The 16,310-nt window shown below is 36.4% G+C and overlaps 1 protein-coding gene across 4 annotated transcripts in view; it reads left to right on the top strand.

Annotated features, from left to right (window-relative positions):
- The first annotated feature begins 333 nt into the window (after positions 1-333).
- Positions 334-16,310, top strand: part of LOC128640299 (transient receptor potential cation channel subfamily V member 6-like) — a 106,250-nt gene continuing 90,273 nt past the window's right edge. The window contains exons 1-4 of one of the 4 annotated variants that reach the window (XM_053692789.1): positions 334-572; positions 2,045-2,406; positions 4,742-4,839; positions 5,065-5,221. In XM_053692789.1, the coding sequence (XP_053548764.1) occupies positions 2,373-2,406; positions 4,742-4,839; positions 5,065-5,221 (289 nt within the window). In that variant the 5' untranslated portion in view covers positions 334-572; positions 2,045-2,372. The remainder of the gene's footprint in view (positions 573-2,044; positions 2,407-4,741; positions 4,840-5,064; positions 5,222-16,310) is intronic. The other 3 variants (XM_053692787.1, XM_053692788.1, XM_053692790.1) reach the window with 3 other exon arrangements.

Below are 16,310 nucleotides of genomic sequence, written 5' to 3' on the forward strand. Positions count from 1 at the left end.
AAAAAGAACAAAGTAAATGTGATAATAGAAGTAAATTAGAATCTTTTTTTTAAAAAAATGTATTCTATATTTGAATAATTAAATAATATTTATTGTTGGGTGTTACATTTTATCATACTGAATGTTACGTTAGAATAAATAGAAACTGAATATTATGTATATTTCAATTTTCATGTAAAAATTATGAATCTATGGACTATTTAAAGAACATATATTTGTTACAAATAATACACATTTACACAACATGGTACACATTTAGGTTTCTCAAATCACTCTGGGAGTGCAGGGGTTAAAGCAGATATAAGACAAACAGGTATAGTGAGAGTGGGGGAGGTGACAGTGACACTAAGTGATGAATACAGAGACATGAAAAACTGAAAAATCTGTTCCAGAATGTGCAGGGCAAGCACAGAGACCAATGGGGTACAAGCCAGGGGCTTATATTAAACCTGGGACAGTAGGCATAGCAGTCTAAAGAGAATGCCAAGGAGCAAACTGGACAAATCTCAGGCAGAAGTGTGACACTGGACTGTGCGCAAGATGAGAGAAAATGATGTAACACTTGATCGCAAGTGAGTATTAAATGCCATTTGCTGTAGGTCTAACTAGAGAAATCACAATACAGGTAGAAAACCCCTTAGCCAAACAGCTTGGGACTGGAAAAAGGTTTCAATTTCTGATTAGTTTGGATTTTGGAATATTTGCGTGTGTAAAATGGCACAGTTTGGAGAGGGGATGTAAACAACAGTAAAAAACAATATCTTAGGCGATATTTACTTGTCATTATACAGCTTATAAATACAACCTAAAGGTAATATATTTATATAATGTAATAATGTTTTTATATACATAGTACCCTCAGAAGATAGTACAGTTCTGTAATCATAAAGGTAATATATTTATATAATGTAATAATGCATTTGTATACATAGTACCCTCAGAAGATAGTACAGTTCTGTAATCATAAAGGTAATATATTTATATAATGTAATAATGCATTTGTATACATAGTACCCTCAGAAGATAGTACAGTTCTGTAATCATAAAGGTAATATATTTATATAATGTAATAATGCATTTGTATACATAGTACCCTCAGAAGATAGTACAGTTCTGTAATCATAAAGGTAATATATTTATATAATGTAATAATGCATTTATATACATAGTACCCTCAGAAGATAGTACAGTTCTGTAATCATAAAGGTAATATATTTATATAATGTAATAATGCATTTGTATACATAGTACCCTCAGAAGATAGTACAGTTCTGTAATCATAAAGGTAATATATTTATATAATGTAATAATGCATTTGTATACATAGTACCCTCAGAAGATAGTACAGTTCTGTAATCATAAAGGTAATATATTTATATAATGTAATAATGCATTTGTATACATAGTACCCTCAGAAGATAGTACAGTTCTGTAATCATAAAGGTAATATATTTATATAATGTAATAATGCATTTGTATACATAGTACCCTCAGAAGATAGTACAGTTCTGCAATCATAAAGGTAATATATTTATATAATGTAATAATGCATTTATATACATAGTACCCTCAGAAGATAGTACAGTTCTGTAATCATAAAGGTAATATATTTATATAATGTAATAATGCATTTGTATACATAGTACCCTCAGAGGATAGTACAGTTCTGTAATCATAAAGGTAATATATTTATATAATGTAATAATGCATTTGTATACATAGTACCCTCAGAAGATAGTACAGTTCTGTAATCATAAAGGTAATATATTTATATAATGTAATAATGCATTTATATACATAGTACCCTCAGAAGATAGTACAGTTCTGTAATCATAAAGGTAATATATTTATATAATGTAATAATGCATTTGTATACATAGTACCCTCAGAAGATAGTACAGTTCTGTAATCATAAAGGTAATATATTTATATAATGTAATAATGCATTTGTATACATAGTACCCTCAGAAGATAGTACAGTTCTGTAATCATAAAGGTAATATGTGTTGTTTTAAATAAATATGGACTATTTTTTGCATTTTAGAACACACAAAAAAAAGTCTCAAGCAGAGAAGATTGGGACTTACAGGCAGGACGAATACTAGTTGATAATTTTATTTTAAAAAAATAATTCAAAAGTTTGGATTTAAGAATTAGTTTGGATTTTGGAATTCCGGATTTGGGATTTGTGCCTGTATCAGACTCATTCACCTGCATTAGTGCTGGTAAAACCACTGTACTTAGAGTTTCACTGCCATCGGCTCAAGCTACAAAGACGAAGACACAGGCGATCTATGACACATAAGCTGGCGGGATGTTTGCTCAATTTGTTAACAGAATAAGCTCTTGGGGGACTGACTCTTCACAGCTGGATGATGAGACCTCAGATCTGTTACAACAGAAGAGGTAAAGTCATGAAGTGATTGTTTTTATTACACAGATCTACAATATTCAGTAGATTTTATTCTGACAAATCCCACATGCTCAGTAGTAGCTGGTGCCTTCGTGTGCATAGAAGAAGATAACTAAATCATGCTCTGTATAATTTAAATAAAGAGAAAGCCAACTTGATTTTTTGTATTGTTCAAAAAGATAGATAAGGCCTTTCCTACCCTTTCCCCAGCATTGTTATATTTATATAAGTTATAACCTCTAAACCGCTAAAAAATCTGCCTGTTTCTAAGCCCCTGAAGGCCAACTCTTTTTTCAATGCATTTTATTAACTTTTTACATCTAGACACTGCTAATTTGTGTGTGCCATATATATATACCATTGTGCTCACTCCCATGGAGTTACTTATGAGTCAGCACTAATTGACTAAAATGCAAGTTTGTAAAAAGAACTGAAATAAGGGGGCAGTCTGCAGAGGCTTAGATACAAGGTAATTACAGAGGTAAAAAGTATATTAATATAACTGAGATAAGGGGCAGTCTGCAGAGGCTTAGATACAAGGTAATCACAGAGGTAAAAAGTGTATTAATATAACTGAGATAAGGAGCAGTCTGCAGAGGCTTAGATACAAGGTAATCACAGAGGTAAAAAGTGTATTAATATAACTGAGATAAGGAGCAGTCTGCAGAGGCTTAGATACAAGGTAATCACAGAGGTAAAAAGTGTATTAGTATAACTGAGATAAGGAGCAGTCTGCAGAGGCTTAGATACAAGGTAATCACAGAGGTAAAAAGTGTATTAATATAACTGAGATAAAGAGCAGTCTGCAGAGACTTAGATACAAGGTAATCACAGAGGTAAAAAGTATATTAATATAACAGTGCTGGTTATGCAGAACTGGGGCATAGGTAATAAAGGGATTATCTACCTTTTTAAATAATAAAAAAACTCTTTAACTCTTGCACTAACACAAAATCTGACATAAGCAAAATATTTTACCCATATTTGTCCCTACCTCAAAGCCAAAATACAAACCCTTTCCCTGTTATTGTCCAGAACTCAAACACTGTACCTGTCACTAATTGAAACTGTAGCAGAATCCCTAGTCAAAACTTTAAATATAGACAAAACAAAAAGTAGTCCAAATCCAATCCCTTACCCAAACCTCAGCCCAAGAAACAAAATTAATCTTTAACCTTACTCATTGTCTAACCATAACCCTACATAAATATCACCACAACCATTAAAGTGAAAGTAAATCCTAGCGTTTTACAAACGGGCACTAATAAAGGGCACTTTCATTCATGAAGTATAAGATACTTCAAGGGACAGTCTACACCAGAATTGTTACTGTTTTAAAAGATAGATAATCCCTTTATTACCCATTCTCCAGTTTTGCATAACCAACACAGTTATATTAATATACTTTTAACCTCTGTGATTATCTTGTATCTAAGCCTCTGCAAACTACCCCTTTATTTCAGTTCTTTTGACAGACTTGCAGTTAAGCCAATCAGTGCCTGCTCCCAGATAACTTCACGTGCATGAGCACAGTGTTATCTATATGAAACACATGAACTAACACCCTCTAGTGGTGAAAAACTGTTAAAATGCATTCTGAAAAGAGGTGGCCTTCAAGGTCTAAGAAATTAGAATATAAACCTCCTAGGTTAAGCCTTCAACTAAGAATACCAAGAGTACAAAGCAAAATTGGTGATAAAAGTAAATTGGAAAATTGACTAAAATTACATGCTCTATCTGAATCATGAAAGTTTATTTTGGACTAGACTGTCCCTTTCATGTAAAAAGCTCCTTTATTTGATTCAATTGATCGCCGCTCTAAGCTCCTACAGCAGCCCACTGCTAAGGCGCCCATGGGAGCCGGATTTACCACACGGCTATTGGCTAAGAGGTGAAAACGTCACCTCTTAGCCAATTTTTTTTTTGTCGTGGGCTGCTGTACAAGGTAAACACAGTGATCGATTGAATCAAATAAAGGAGCTTTCTACATGAAGTATCTTATATTTCATGAATGAAAGTCCCCTTTATTTGTTTCATTAGTAAATCCTAGTGTTTGTAAAACGCTAGGATTTACTTTCACTTTAACCTTAACCAAACCATAAACATAACACCCAAGCCCTGTCCGTTATTTTAGGTTAGTAACTCTAGTTTTAATGATAGCCCTAGAACTTGCCTTACTGCTCAGCCAGAGACTAAACAATGAGAATGGCACCATTATCTTGTGATATTTAAGTTAAAATGACTTGAGTGTTGCCATTTTTACAGCAACCTTCTCAAATGATAGCATTACTGTGTGACTTTATTAATACAATATCATTATTTACCCAGATTGCAAGAGCTGCCTCTTCTTCAGGCTGCCAAAGACAATGATGTTCAGAGGCTCATTGAAATTCTGGCAGATGACAAGTGTGACCCATTACAGAGAGGTGAGTATACAAGCCCATTGTTACCAAGACAGACACCCATAAGATCTCAGAGATAAGGAATGAAAAGATTGATAAGGAGTACAGTACATACCAGTGTGTGTCTATGTCATAAACATGATGTCAGCAGATTTATTATTTGGCTACACATGAAATTAAACCTTAGGTTGCAGTTTTGAAAAAAACAACAACAACATATTGTTAGAACAAACATTGTTTTAAACCAAGACAGAAACGACACAAACAGCTGATGTATCATTAGGGGCCATGGGAGAGACAGCGCTGCATGTGTCTGTGAATAGTGAAAACCTGGAGGCAGCAGAGGTCTTGTTAGAGGCAGCTCCTGAGCTTGTGAACCAGCCCATGACATCCAGACGTTATATGGGTGAGTTTTACCTGTCACTCACTTTAATTTGTTCTCGCCACCTATTTATACTGTCTCTCCTAATGAATAAACTGTTTATAAACTCCCTGGGCCAGATTACAAGTTGTGCGCTAAGTTATATTTTTGGTTGGGCACTAACTGTGCTCAAAGGAAAAATTTAGCACGTGTATTACAAGTTGAAAGTAAAAAAATTTGTGCAAAAGTGAAAGACTAAAGCGTGCTAACGTCAGGACTGGATATCGGTATATCAAGCATTTTTATTCAAAACATATTTAAAATTAATAAAAATTAGATTGGATGTTTCAAGGAATTTGACTGGGAAGTATATATATTTATACATACGCACATATCTATATATTAGGACGCTCTACCAGGAATGAACAACAGCTCATCAGCTAGTTCTATGGATATTTACCACCCAGGAGCAGCCTCTTTAAGACCAGTGTGCTTTTCACAGAGTAAAACTTTCCTGAAGTAAATCCCGCCAAGTAAGGTCAGTCCAGCCCCAAAATACAAGGCAATTCTCCTCTGAACAGGGAACATGACAACCCCAGATAATCATTTTGTCCTCCAATGGGCCTCGTCAGTCATTCCTCTAAGCACAATGGGCAAGGAGACCACATCTTGTTTCCCCCATCACCTATATGGAAACTTCCCCAGGGTTATATTAATTTGCATACAAAAACAGAAGCGCTCTACCAGGAACGAACAACAGCTCATCAGCTAGTTCTTTAGTGATTTACCACTTTTTATATTGCATGTTTCAAGGTATTTGACTGGGAACTGTGTGTGTGTGTGTGTGTATATATATATATATATATATATACAGACATCCCAACCTGCAAAAACTCATTTCAGGGAGGTAGCTTCACCGGCTACTGTGCAAACCCCCCCCCCCCCCGAAAAAAAAAAAGAGTGGTTTAATGTCCCTTTAAATTATTATCTGACCAAATTATATATATATTTGTTTTAATATATAATATATGTATTATATATATATATATATATATATATATATATATATATATATATATATATTAATATAAATATATAATGTTATCCGCACTTTGTACAGCTCATGGCAGAAATTGTACAGTTCCACGGCCACCTGACCTCTTAAGAGTATAGGAGTTGGCACAATATAGAGGTATAGGAGCCTGCACAATATAGAGAGTATGGGAGCCTGCACAATAGAGAGGTATGGGTGCCTGCACAATATAGAGGTATGGGAGCCTGCACAATATAGAGGTATGGAAGCGCACCCTTAAGACAACGCTGGTATTCAGAGTTGTCTGAGGAGCTGCGTTAGGCTCAGAAAAGGGAGCGTGGAGCCTAATTTAGCTCCACTTCACCCCTCAATACCAGCCTTGCTTACTGTAGCGGTAAGCTGGAAAAACGTGCTCATGCACAATATCCCCATAGGAAGCAATAAGGCAGTTTGGGCTGAAAAAAAACCTAACACCTGCAGAAAAGCAGCGTTCAGCTCCTAACGCAGCCCCATTGTTTCCTATGGGGAAACACTCTCTAAGTCTACACCTAACACCCTAACATGAACCCCGAGTCTAAACACCCCTAACCTTACACTTATTAACCCCTAATCTGCCGCCCCCGCTATCTCTGACACCTGCATTACATTATTAACCACTAATCTGCCACTCCGGACACCGCCGCAACCTACATTTTCCCTATGAACCCCTAATCTGCTGCCCCTAACACCGCCGACCCCTATATTATATTTATTAACCCCTAATCTGCCCCCAACATTGCCGCTACATTACCTACACTTATTAACCCCTAATCTGCCGACCAGACCTCGCCTCCACTATAATAAATGTATTAACCCCTAAACCCCCGCACTCCCGCCTCACAAACACTAGAATAAGTAGTATTAACCCCTAATCTGCCCTCCCTAACATCGCCGCCACCTACCTATAATTATTAACCCCTAATCTCCCAACCGCACCCTCGTCGCTACTATAATAAAGTTATTAACCCCTAAACCTAACCCTAACACCCCCCTAACTGAATATAATTTAAAGAGACATTCAAGTCCAAAAAAACCTTTCATTTTTCAAATAGGGCATGTAATTTTAAACAACTTTCCAATTTACTTTTATCAACAACTTTGCTTTGTTCTCTTGGTATTCTAGTTGAAAGCAAACCTAGGAAGGAACATATGATAATTTCTAAGCCCTTGAAGGCCGCCTCTATTTTATTTACTTTTCACAGCAGGGGAGAGCAAGCTCATGTAGGCCATATAGATAGCATTGTGATCACGCTCGTGGCTAGTGGCAGACACTGCACTAATTGGTTAAAATGCAAGTCAATAGATAATAACTAAAAGTCATGTGATTAGGGGCGGTCAGAAAATGCTTAGATACAAGTTAGTCACAGAAGTAAAAAGTGTATTAATATAACAGTGTTGGTTTTGCAAAACAGGGGAATGGGTAATAAAGGGATTTTCTATCTTTTTAAACAACAAAAATTCTGGTGTTGACTGTCCCTTTAAATGAAATAAAATAATATTCCTAAAATTAACTAAAATAATCCTATTTAAAACTAAATACTTACCTATCAAATAAACCCTAATATAGCTACAATATAACTAATAATTACATTGTAGCTATTTTAGGATTTATATTTATTTTACAGGCAACTTTGTATTTATTTTAACTAGGTACAATAGATATTAAATAGTTAATAACTATTTAATAGCTACCTAGTTAAAATAAGTATAAAATTACCTGTAAAATAAATCCTAACCTAAGTTACAATTACACCTAACACTACACTATCATTAAATTAATTAAATAAATTACCTACAATTAGCTAAATTAAAATACAATAAAATAAACTATTCTATAATACAAAAAAATAAACACTAAATTATAAAAAAATAAAAAAGAATTACAAGACGTTTAAACTAATTACACATAATCTAAGCCACTTAATAAAATAAAATATCCCCCCAAAATAAAAAAATGCCCTACCCTATTCTAAACTACCAAAGTAATCAGCTCTATTACCAGCCCTTAAAAGGGCTTTTTGCGGGGCATTGCCCCAAAGTAATCAGCTCTTTTACCTGAAAATAACAATGCAATACCCCCCCAACATTACAACCCACCACCCACATACCCCTACTCTAACCCACCCAAACCCCCCTTAAAAAAAGTATCGCTAACCCCCTGAAGATCTCGCTACCTTGAGTCGTCTTCACCCAGCCGAGCCAAATTCTTCATCCAAGGTGCGCAGAGGAGGTCCTTGAAGAAGTCTTCATCCAAGCGGGGCAAGCTGATCGGAACAGCCAATAGAATGCGAGTTCAATACGATTGGCTGATTGGATCAGCCAATCGGATTGAACTTCAATCTGATTGGCTGCTTGCATCAGCCAATCAGATTTTTTCTACCTTAATTCCGATTGGCTGATAGAGTTCTATCAACCAATCAGAATTGAAGGGATGCCATCTTGGATGACGTCCCTTAAAGGGAAGTCGGGAAGTCGTCGGTTGAAGAGAATGGCTCCGCGTCAGCTTCTTTGAAGATGGCTCCGCTCTGCTCCGGATGGATGAAACTTTAAAACGTCGCCTGGATGAACATTTCAACCGGATGGAGGACCTCTTCTTGCCCCGCTTGGATGAAGACTTCTACCGGATCAAGGACCTCCACTGAGCACCTTGGATGAAGAATTTGGCTCGGCTGGGTGAAGACAACTCAAGGTAGGGAGATCTTCAGGGGGATAGCGATAGGTTTTTTAATGGGGGTTTGGGTGGGTTAGAGTAGGGGTATGTGGGTGGTGGGTTGTAATGTTGGGGGATATTGTATTTTTATTTTCATGTAAAAGAGCTGATTACTTTGGGGAAATGCCCCGCAAAAAAGCCCTTTTAAGGGCTGGTAATAGAGCTGATTACTTTGGTAGTTTAGAATAGGGTAGGGCATTTTTTTATTTTGGGGGGATATTTTATTTTATTAGGGGGCTTAAATTAGGTGTAATTAGTTTAAACTTCTTGTAATTCTTTTTTATTTTCTGTAATATAGTGTTTTTTTGTATTATAGAATAGTTTATTTTATTGTATTTTAATTTAGGTAATTGTAGGTAATTTATTTAATTAATTTAATGATAGTGTAGTGTTAGGTGTATTTGTAACTTAGGTTAGGATTTATTTTACAGGTAATTTTGTACTTATTTTAACTAGGTAGCTATTAAATAGTTATTAACTATTTAATATCTATTGTACATAGTTAAAATAAATACAAAGTTGCCTGTAAAATAAATATAAATCCTAAAATAGCTACAATGTAATTATTAGTTATATTGTAGCTAGATTAGGGTTTATTTGATAGGTAAGTATTTAGTTTTAAATAGGATTAATTTAGTTAATTTTAGGAATATTTCATTTCATTTAAATTATATTTATGTTAGGGGGGTGTTAGGGTTAGGGTTAGATTTTGGTTTAGGGGTTAATAACTTTATTATAGTAGCAGGGACGGTGCATACGGAAGATTAGGGTTTAATAATTGTAGGTAGGTGGCGGCGATGTTAGGGAGGGCAGATTAGGGGTTAATACTATTTATTATAGTGTTTGAGAGGCGGGAGTGTGGCAGTTTAGGGGTTAATACATTTATTATAGTGGCGGCGAGGTCCGGTCGGCAGATTAGGGATCAATAAGTGTAGTTAGGTAGCGGCGACTTTGAGGGGGCAGATTAGGGGTTAATAAATATAATATAGGGGTCAGCGATGTTAGGGACAGCAGATTAGGGGCTTATAGGTATAGTGTAGGTTGCGGCGGTGTCCGGTCGGCAGATTAGGGGTTAATTTGTTTATTATAGTGGCGGCGATGTGGGGGGGCCTTGGTTTAGGGGTACATAGGTAGTTTATGGGTGTTAGTGTACTTTATAGCACAGTAGTTAAGAGCTTTATATTCATGTGTTAGCCCATAAAGCTCTTAACTACTGAATTTTTTTGTCGGTAGGAGTCTTGTCGGTAGAGGGTCTACCGTTCACTTCTCCCAAGACTCCAAATACCGGCGTTAGGCAGATCCCATTAAAAAGATAGGATACGCAATTGGCATAATGTAATCTGCGGAAGCCTGGAGTCGCGATGAGGAACTGAGCGTTAGACCCTTTCCTGCCTGACTCTAAATACAAGCGGGCGGTAAAAAGCAGCGTTAGGACCCCTTAACGCTGCTTTTGACGGCTAATGCCAAACTCTAAATCTAGGTGTAAGACTGTGACAGCACTGGATTAAAGATCACTGCCAGGGGACATCTGACATCTATACAGCAGGGATTCTCTTAGTGAATGTGTATTACTATTATTAGTGCACATTATTTTTATTATAATATACCTCGATGACATCAAAATAATGTGCACAAATAATAGTTATAATCAGGGACATGCACTGCTAACAGTTCAACCTGTAAGAGAGGTGCTGCACATATTACACATTGCTTACACAGGCTGCTCTGCTCTGATAGAGTTATTTGCCATGCTGAGCTGACTATTAGATCTGTTTTGCAGAGCGCTCTGCAAAACAGATCTAATAGTCCCCTCCGCATGGCAAATAAATCTATCAGAGCAGAGCAGCCTGTGTAAGCAATTTGTGATCTGTGCAGCACCTCTCTTACAGGTTGAACTGTTAGCCTGGAACTACTTCTGCCAATGAATCCTGCATTACAGCAGGGACGTTAAAACTAGCAGCCACCTTATCTTCTTACTGAGAAGAGTTTTATGACTGGGCTGCCCTGCAGGATTATTAAGGTAAAGACTGTGACAGTCCATTTGCCTTCATCATGGGGCTTACAGAGTGTGTGATTTATTGTATCTTTCTCATAGGGCTGTAATCAGTGGAGGCTCATCCATTTGTGCACTGTCGCACGTGTACCCCCAGCCAGGGGCAAGGGGGGAAAAAAATTAGGAAAAAAAAAAATGTTACAAAATTTTTTGAATAAAATATTTTTTTATGAAAAATGTATATTTCATTATATTATTTATCTATTATATTATTTATCCCCAAGAAAATTAATTGACACAGACACACTTATTTATTATTAATATAACAAGCCAGGCAATGTTAACTTGCAGCTAGAGTAGTAGGATGCAGCAGGAGGCAGAAGCTAGGACCAGGTGACACTCTCAGTGACTCAGACAGAGCACAACAGTATTTTACTCTGCTGAGACACTGACTGACAGCTGACGTCACAGTCCTGTCCACCGCAACACTGTTCATCATAGCCACTCCTCTCCTCAGGCTCTCTGACATGCTGTGCACTGTCTGCCACCCCCATCTGATCACACGTGCGGTAAGAGAGCCCTATGCCTGCACAGTGATCTCTATGCATTCACTGTGCAGACGTAGCTCCTCCCCAGCCTCCATGCCTATAGAGGCTATCGCACAGGCTGAACTGTGCGAATTGGTTTCAGCCTGTGCTCTGTCTCCTCCCCCAGACTCTGTGATCCTCTCTGATACGCTGACGCGCTGCACGTTATGGCCGCCACAAGGCTCCTCCCCCTCAACCGCGCAAAAATCTCATTGTGGAGATAGCCGTTGAGCTGAGAGGAGCCTTTACAGAGAGCTCTGTGTGTTCAACTGTGATGTGGAGAATCTATAACCAAACATTTTTGAATTTATATTCTTAATACATTGCTGCTGCAGCAGTGCAATGTTAGTAGTTTTAATTTATATTCTTAATACATTGCTGCTGCAGCAGTGCAACGTTAGTAGTATAGTTTAGTACTGCAGATCAGAGATAGATAAGGGCAGGGTGGGGAGGAAGATTGTCTTGTGGTGGCCTGTGGGCAGATAATTTTTTTGGCTGCAGGCCTGCAGCTTATATTAGTTGAACTTGACACTGACAGTAGTGTTGAACTTGAGCAAGAACTTAGTAGACAGACTGAGTCTAGAACAGTCAGTAGACTGTATTACAAATAGAAGTTTTGCAAAAAAAGGTAATTTTTTTTTATTTTAAAAAGCAGTTAACTGTTTTGCTGCTGCTGAGCTGATACTAAAATTAGGCAGTAAACCTGCATATTTACCATTTTATATTTTATCTCTATTGAGCTATATTATTATAATTATTATAAGATATTACCTATTAGTTCAAGTTGATATTTTCTAATAGCTGCAATATATTTTATAACAACCGGCACTGCAAAACGACTTGCCTACTAGTTCAGTTGTATATTTTCTAACAGCAGAGCTACTTACCTACAAGTTATTATATATTAGATAACAACCATAACAGCTGCAGAGCTACTTACCTACAAGTTATATATAAGATAACAACCTCAAAACTATTTAATTATTACTTCTAGTTGTATATTTTCTAACAGCTGCAGAGCTACTTACCTACAAGTTATATATTAAATAACAACCACACAACTACTTACCTATTAGTTCTAGTTGTATATTTTCTAACAGCTGCAGAGCTACTTACTTGCAAGTTATATATTAGATAACAACCGCACAACTACTTACCTATTAGTTCTAGTTGTATATTTTCTAACAGCTGCAGAGCTACTTACCTACAAGTTATATATTAGATAACAACCGCAAAACTACTTACCTATTACCTCTAGTTGTATATTTTCTAACAGCTGCAGAGCTACTTACCTACAAGTCAGGGGCTTACTTAGGTTTGTGCTGCCCTGGGCACTCAAAATTCTCCACCAATAAAAAACACTTTAGCTCAGCCTCTGTCTCTCTACTCTCTAGACAATCTATAAAATACTGTCTGCTGCAAATTCCTGTGTCAACTGTCATAATGTTTTTTCCGGTATGGCTGACAAGGAGACAGAAGTGACAACACTCAATCATCTTCTAGATGTCAAAATCTGCAATGTACATTTCACACTTCTGCTACCTTGTCAGCCATACCAGAAAAAACATTATGACAGTTGACAGGGGACTGTATGTGCAGCAGCATTAGTAGCCTGGTTAAGGATATTGCCCTCACGCTTTCTATCCCTGAACAGTCCGTTTCAGGTGCTTATCTATCTAAGGGGCACAGTGTTTATAAGGGATGGATCAGATACCCTCACTGCACGCAAATAAAACAGTATGCCGGCAGTTTCATAATCCCTTTCAAGTAAAGGTTATATGCGGCTTTGACTACCGATGCCCTTCTAGTACAATCCTTGTCAGGATTTATATTAATGATGGATTTGCACACTTTATGCTGGGTTGCAGCACCAACAGGTATTTTAGAGTGGTCTGCGCCATTCCACTAGCTATTTGTTAGTCCCTTATTCCGGGATAATATCAAGTACAGGGGTTTTTAATGTGTTTTCCCTGCTGTATGTTTTTTAGACATCGAGGGTATTGAGACATAATTACCCTCTTTTTTAGAGCTCATTCTCCCAGCACCGGTGTGTGTGTTTAAAAAGTTTTCCAGCCTTGGAGTGGGTTATGGCCACGTGTCAGAGAACACTAAGCAGGTTTGTAGAGCTGTGCGGTTTTGTGATGTCGATTTGCATCTTATAATTTTAGAAATGGTGTTGTTAACCCTCTTGACAGGGGGGCCCAGCCATAGTCGACTTATGATTTCCCTCTAAGAGGATTTAGAGGAATAGCTGCAGGCTGGTAGGTTTCTCTGGAACCCCACTTGAAATACATTTAAAATACCGTACATTGTGATATTGTAAAATACATTGTGTTAAAATACAATGTGCTGTGCTAGACAAGAGAGCTGTCTGTGTCAGATGTATAGGTGTGGCACTGCCAGCATAGCAAATAGTTTTACATGTGAGGGGTAGATGTGGCAATACTGAGATAGTAACTACTGAATATACCTGAGGTTTAGGTATACATACACACACAGTTACACACACATACACACACATATACACACAGACACACATACATACACACATACACATATACATACACATAAATACACACACATATATACTTACATACACATGCATAAATAGTTACACACACACATTATACATACATATACACACAGTTACATACATGCATACATACACATACATACACACACACATATATACTTACATACACATACATACATACACACATTATACATACATACATACACGCATACAGTACATACACACACACAAATACATAAACACACATACATACATATATACATACACATATATACTTACATACACATACATAAATAGTTATACACACACACATTATACATACACACACAGTTACATACATGCATAAATACACATATACATACACACACATATATATTTACACATACATACACACATTATACATACATACATACACACATACAGTACATACACACACACAAATACATACACACACATACATACATATATACATACACATATATACTTACATACACATACATAAATAGTTATACACACACACACACACACACATTATACATACATACATACATACATACACACACAGTTACATACATGCATAAATACACATATACATACACACACATATATACTTACACATACATACACACACACAAATACATACATACACATACATATACACATACATAGTTAAACACACATACATACATATATATATATATATACATACACACACATATATACTTGCATACACATACATACACACATTATACACACATACATACACAGATACAGTACATACACACACAGAAATACATACACACACATACATACATATATACATACACATATATACTTACATACACATACATAAATAGTTATACACACACACACACATTAAACATACATACATACATACATACATACATACATACACACACAGTTACATACATGCATAAATACACATATACATACACACACATATATATTTACACATACATACACACATTGTACATACATACATACACACACACATACAGTACACACACACACACAAATAAATACATACATACATACACATACATAGACACACATACATACATATATACATACACACACATATATACTTACATACACACACAGTTACATACATGCATAAATACACATACATACACACACATATATACTTACATACACATACATACACACATTATACATACATACATACACACACACACAAATACATACACACACATACACACATAGATACACAAATACACACACACAGGGACTTCAAATTGTGTTTTTGTAAGAAATATTGATTATATTTATTGGTGCATATCAGTCAGGATAATTGTTGCTTAGCGTAGCTAAAACTTGTTAAACTGCCAGCTGCTCACAAGTCAGCAGGAGCCTGAATTTATATTTTAATACCTAAAGCATTAATGTTATGACGCGTTTCTCTACCCCAACTGGGTCGTTTCTTAAGATAAAAGCCTATGGAACTCTTACATATTCCCTCAGCTAGTCTACAGCAAGCTCTGCATGTCCTACACTATTATACCCAAAGTTCCGCCTATAGCAACTACCTCAGTCAGTCTCTTGCTGTAGAGCAATTCCAGCATTTCTATCATTCCCTACCTAAACCTCAGGTATATTCAGTAGTTAGTATCTCAGTATTGCAAGCTTCCATTTATAGACAAGAGAGCTGTGTCAGATGTATAGGTGTGGCACTGCCAGCATAGCAAAGAGTTTTATGTGTGAGGGGTAGATGTTGCAATACTGAGAAACTAACTGTGTGTAACTGTGTGTATGTATCTCTGTGTGTGTATACTTGTGTGTGTATTTATCTGTCTGTGTATGTATGTGTGTGTCTATTTATGTGTCTGTGTGTGTGTATTTATGTGTCTGTGTGTGTGTATTTATGTGTCTGTGTATGTATGTGTGTGTCTATTTATGTGTCTGTGTGTGTGTATTTATGTGTCTGTGTATGTATGTGTGTGTCTATTTATGTGTCTGTGTGTGTATATTTATGTGTCTGTGTATGTATGTGTGTGTCTATTTATGTGTCTGTGTGTGTGTATTTATGTGTCTGTGTGTGTGTATTTATGTGTCTGTGTATGTATGTGTGTGTCTATTTATGTGTCTGTGTGTGTATTTATGTGTCTGTGTATGTATGTGTGTGTCTATTTATGTGTCTGTGTGTGTATTTATGTGTCTGTGTATGTATGTGTGTGTCTATTTATGTGTCTGTGTGTGT

This window comes from Bombina bombina, chromosome 9 (genome assembly GCF_027579735.1).
Source record: "Bombina bombina isolate aBomBom1 chromosome 9, aBomBom1.pri, whole genome shotgun sequence".
Taxonomy (NCBI): Eukaryota; Metazoa; Chordata; class Amphibia; order Anura; family Bombinatoridae; genus Bombina; species Bombina bombina.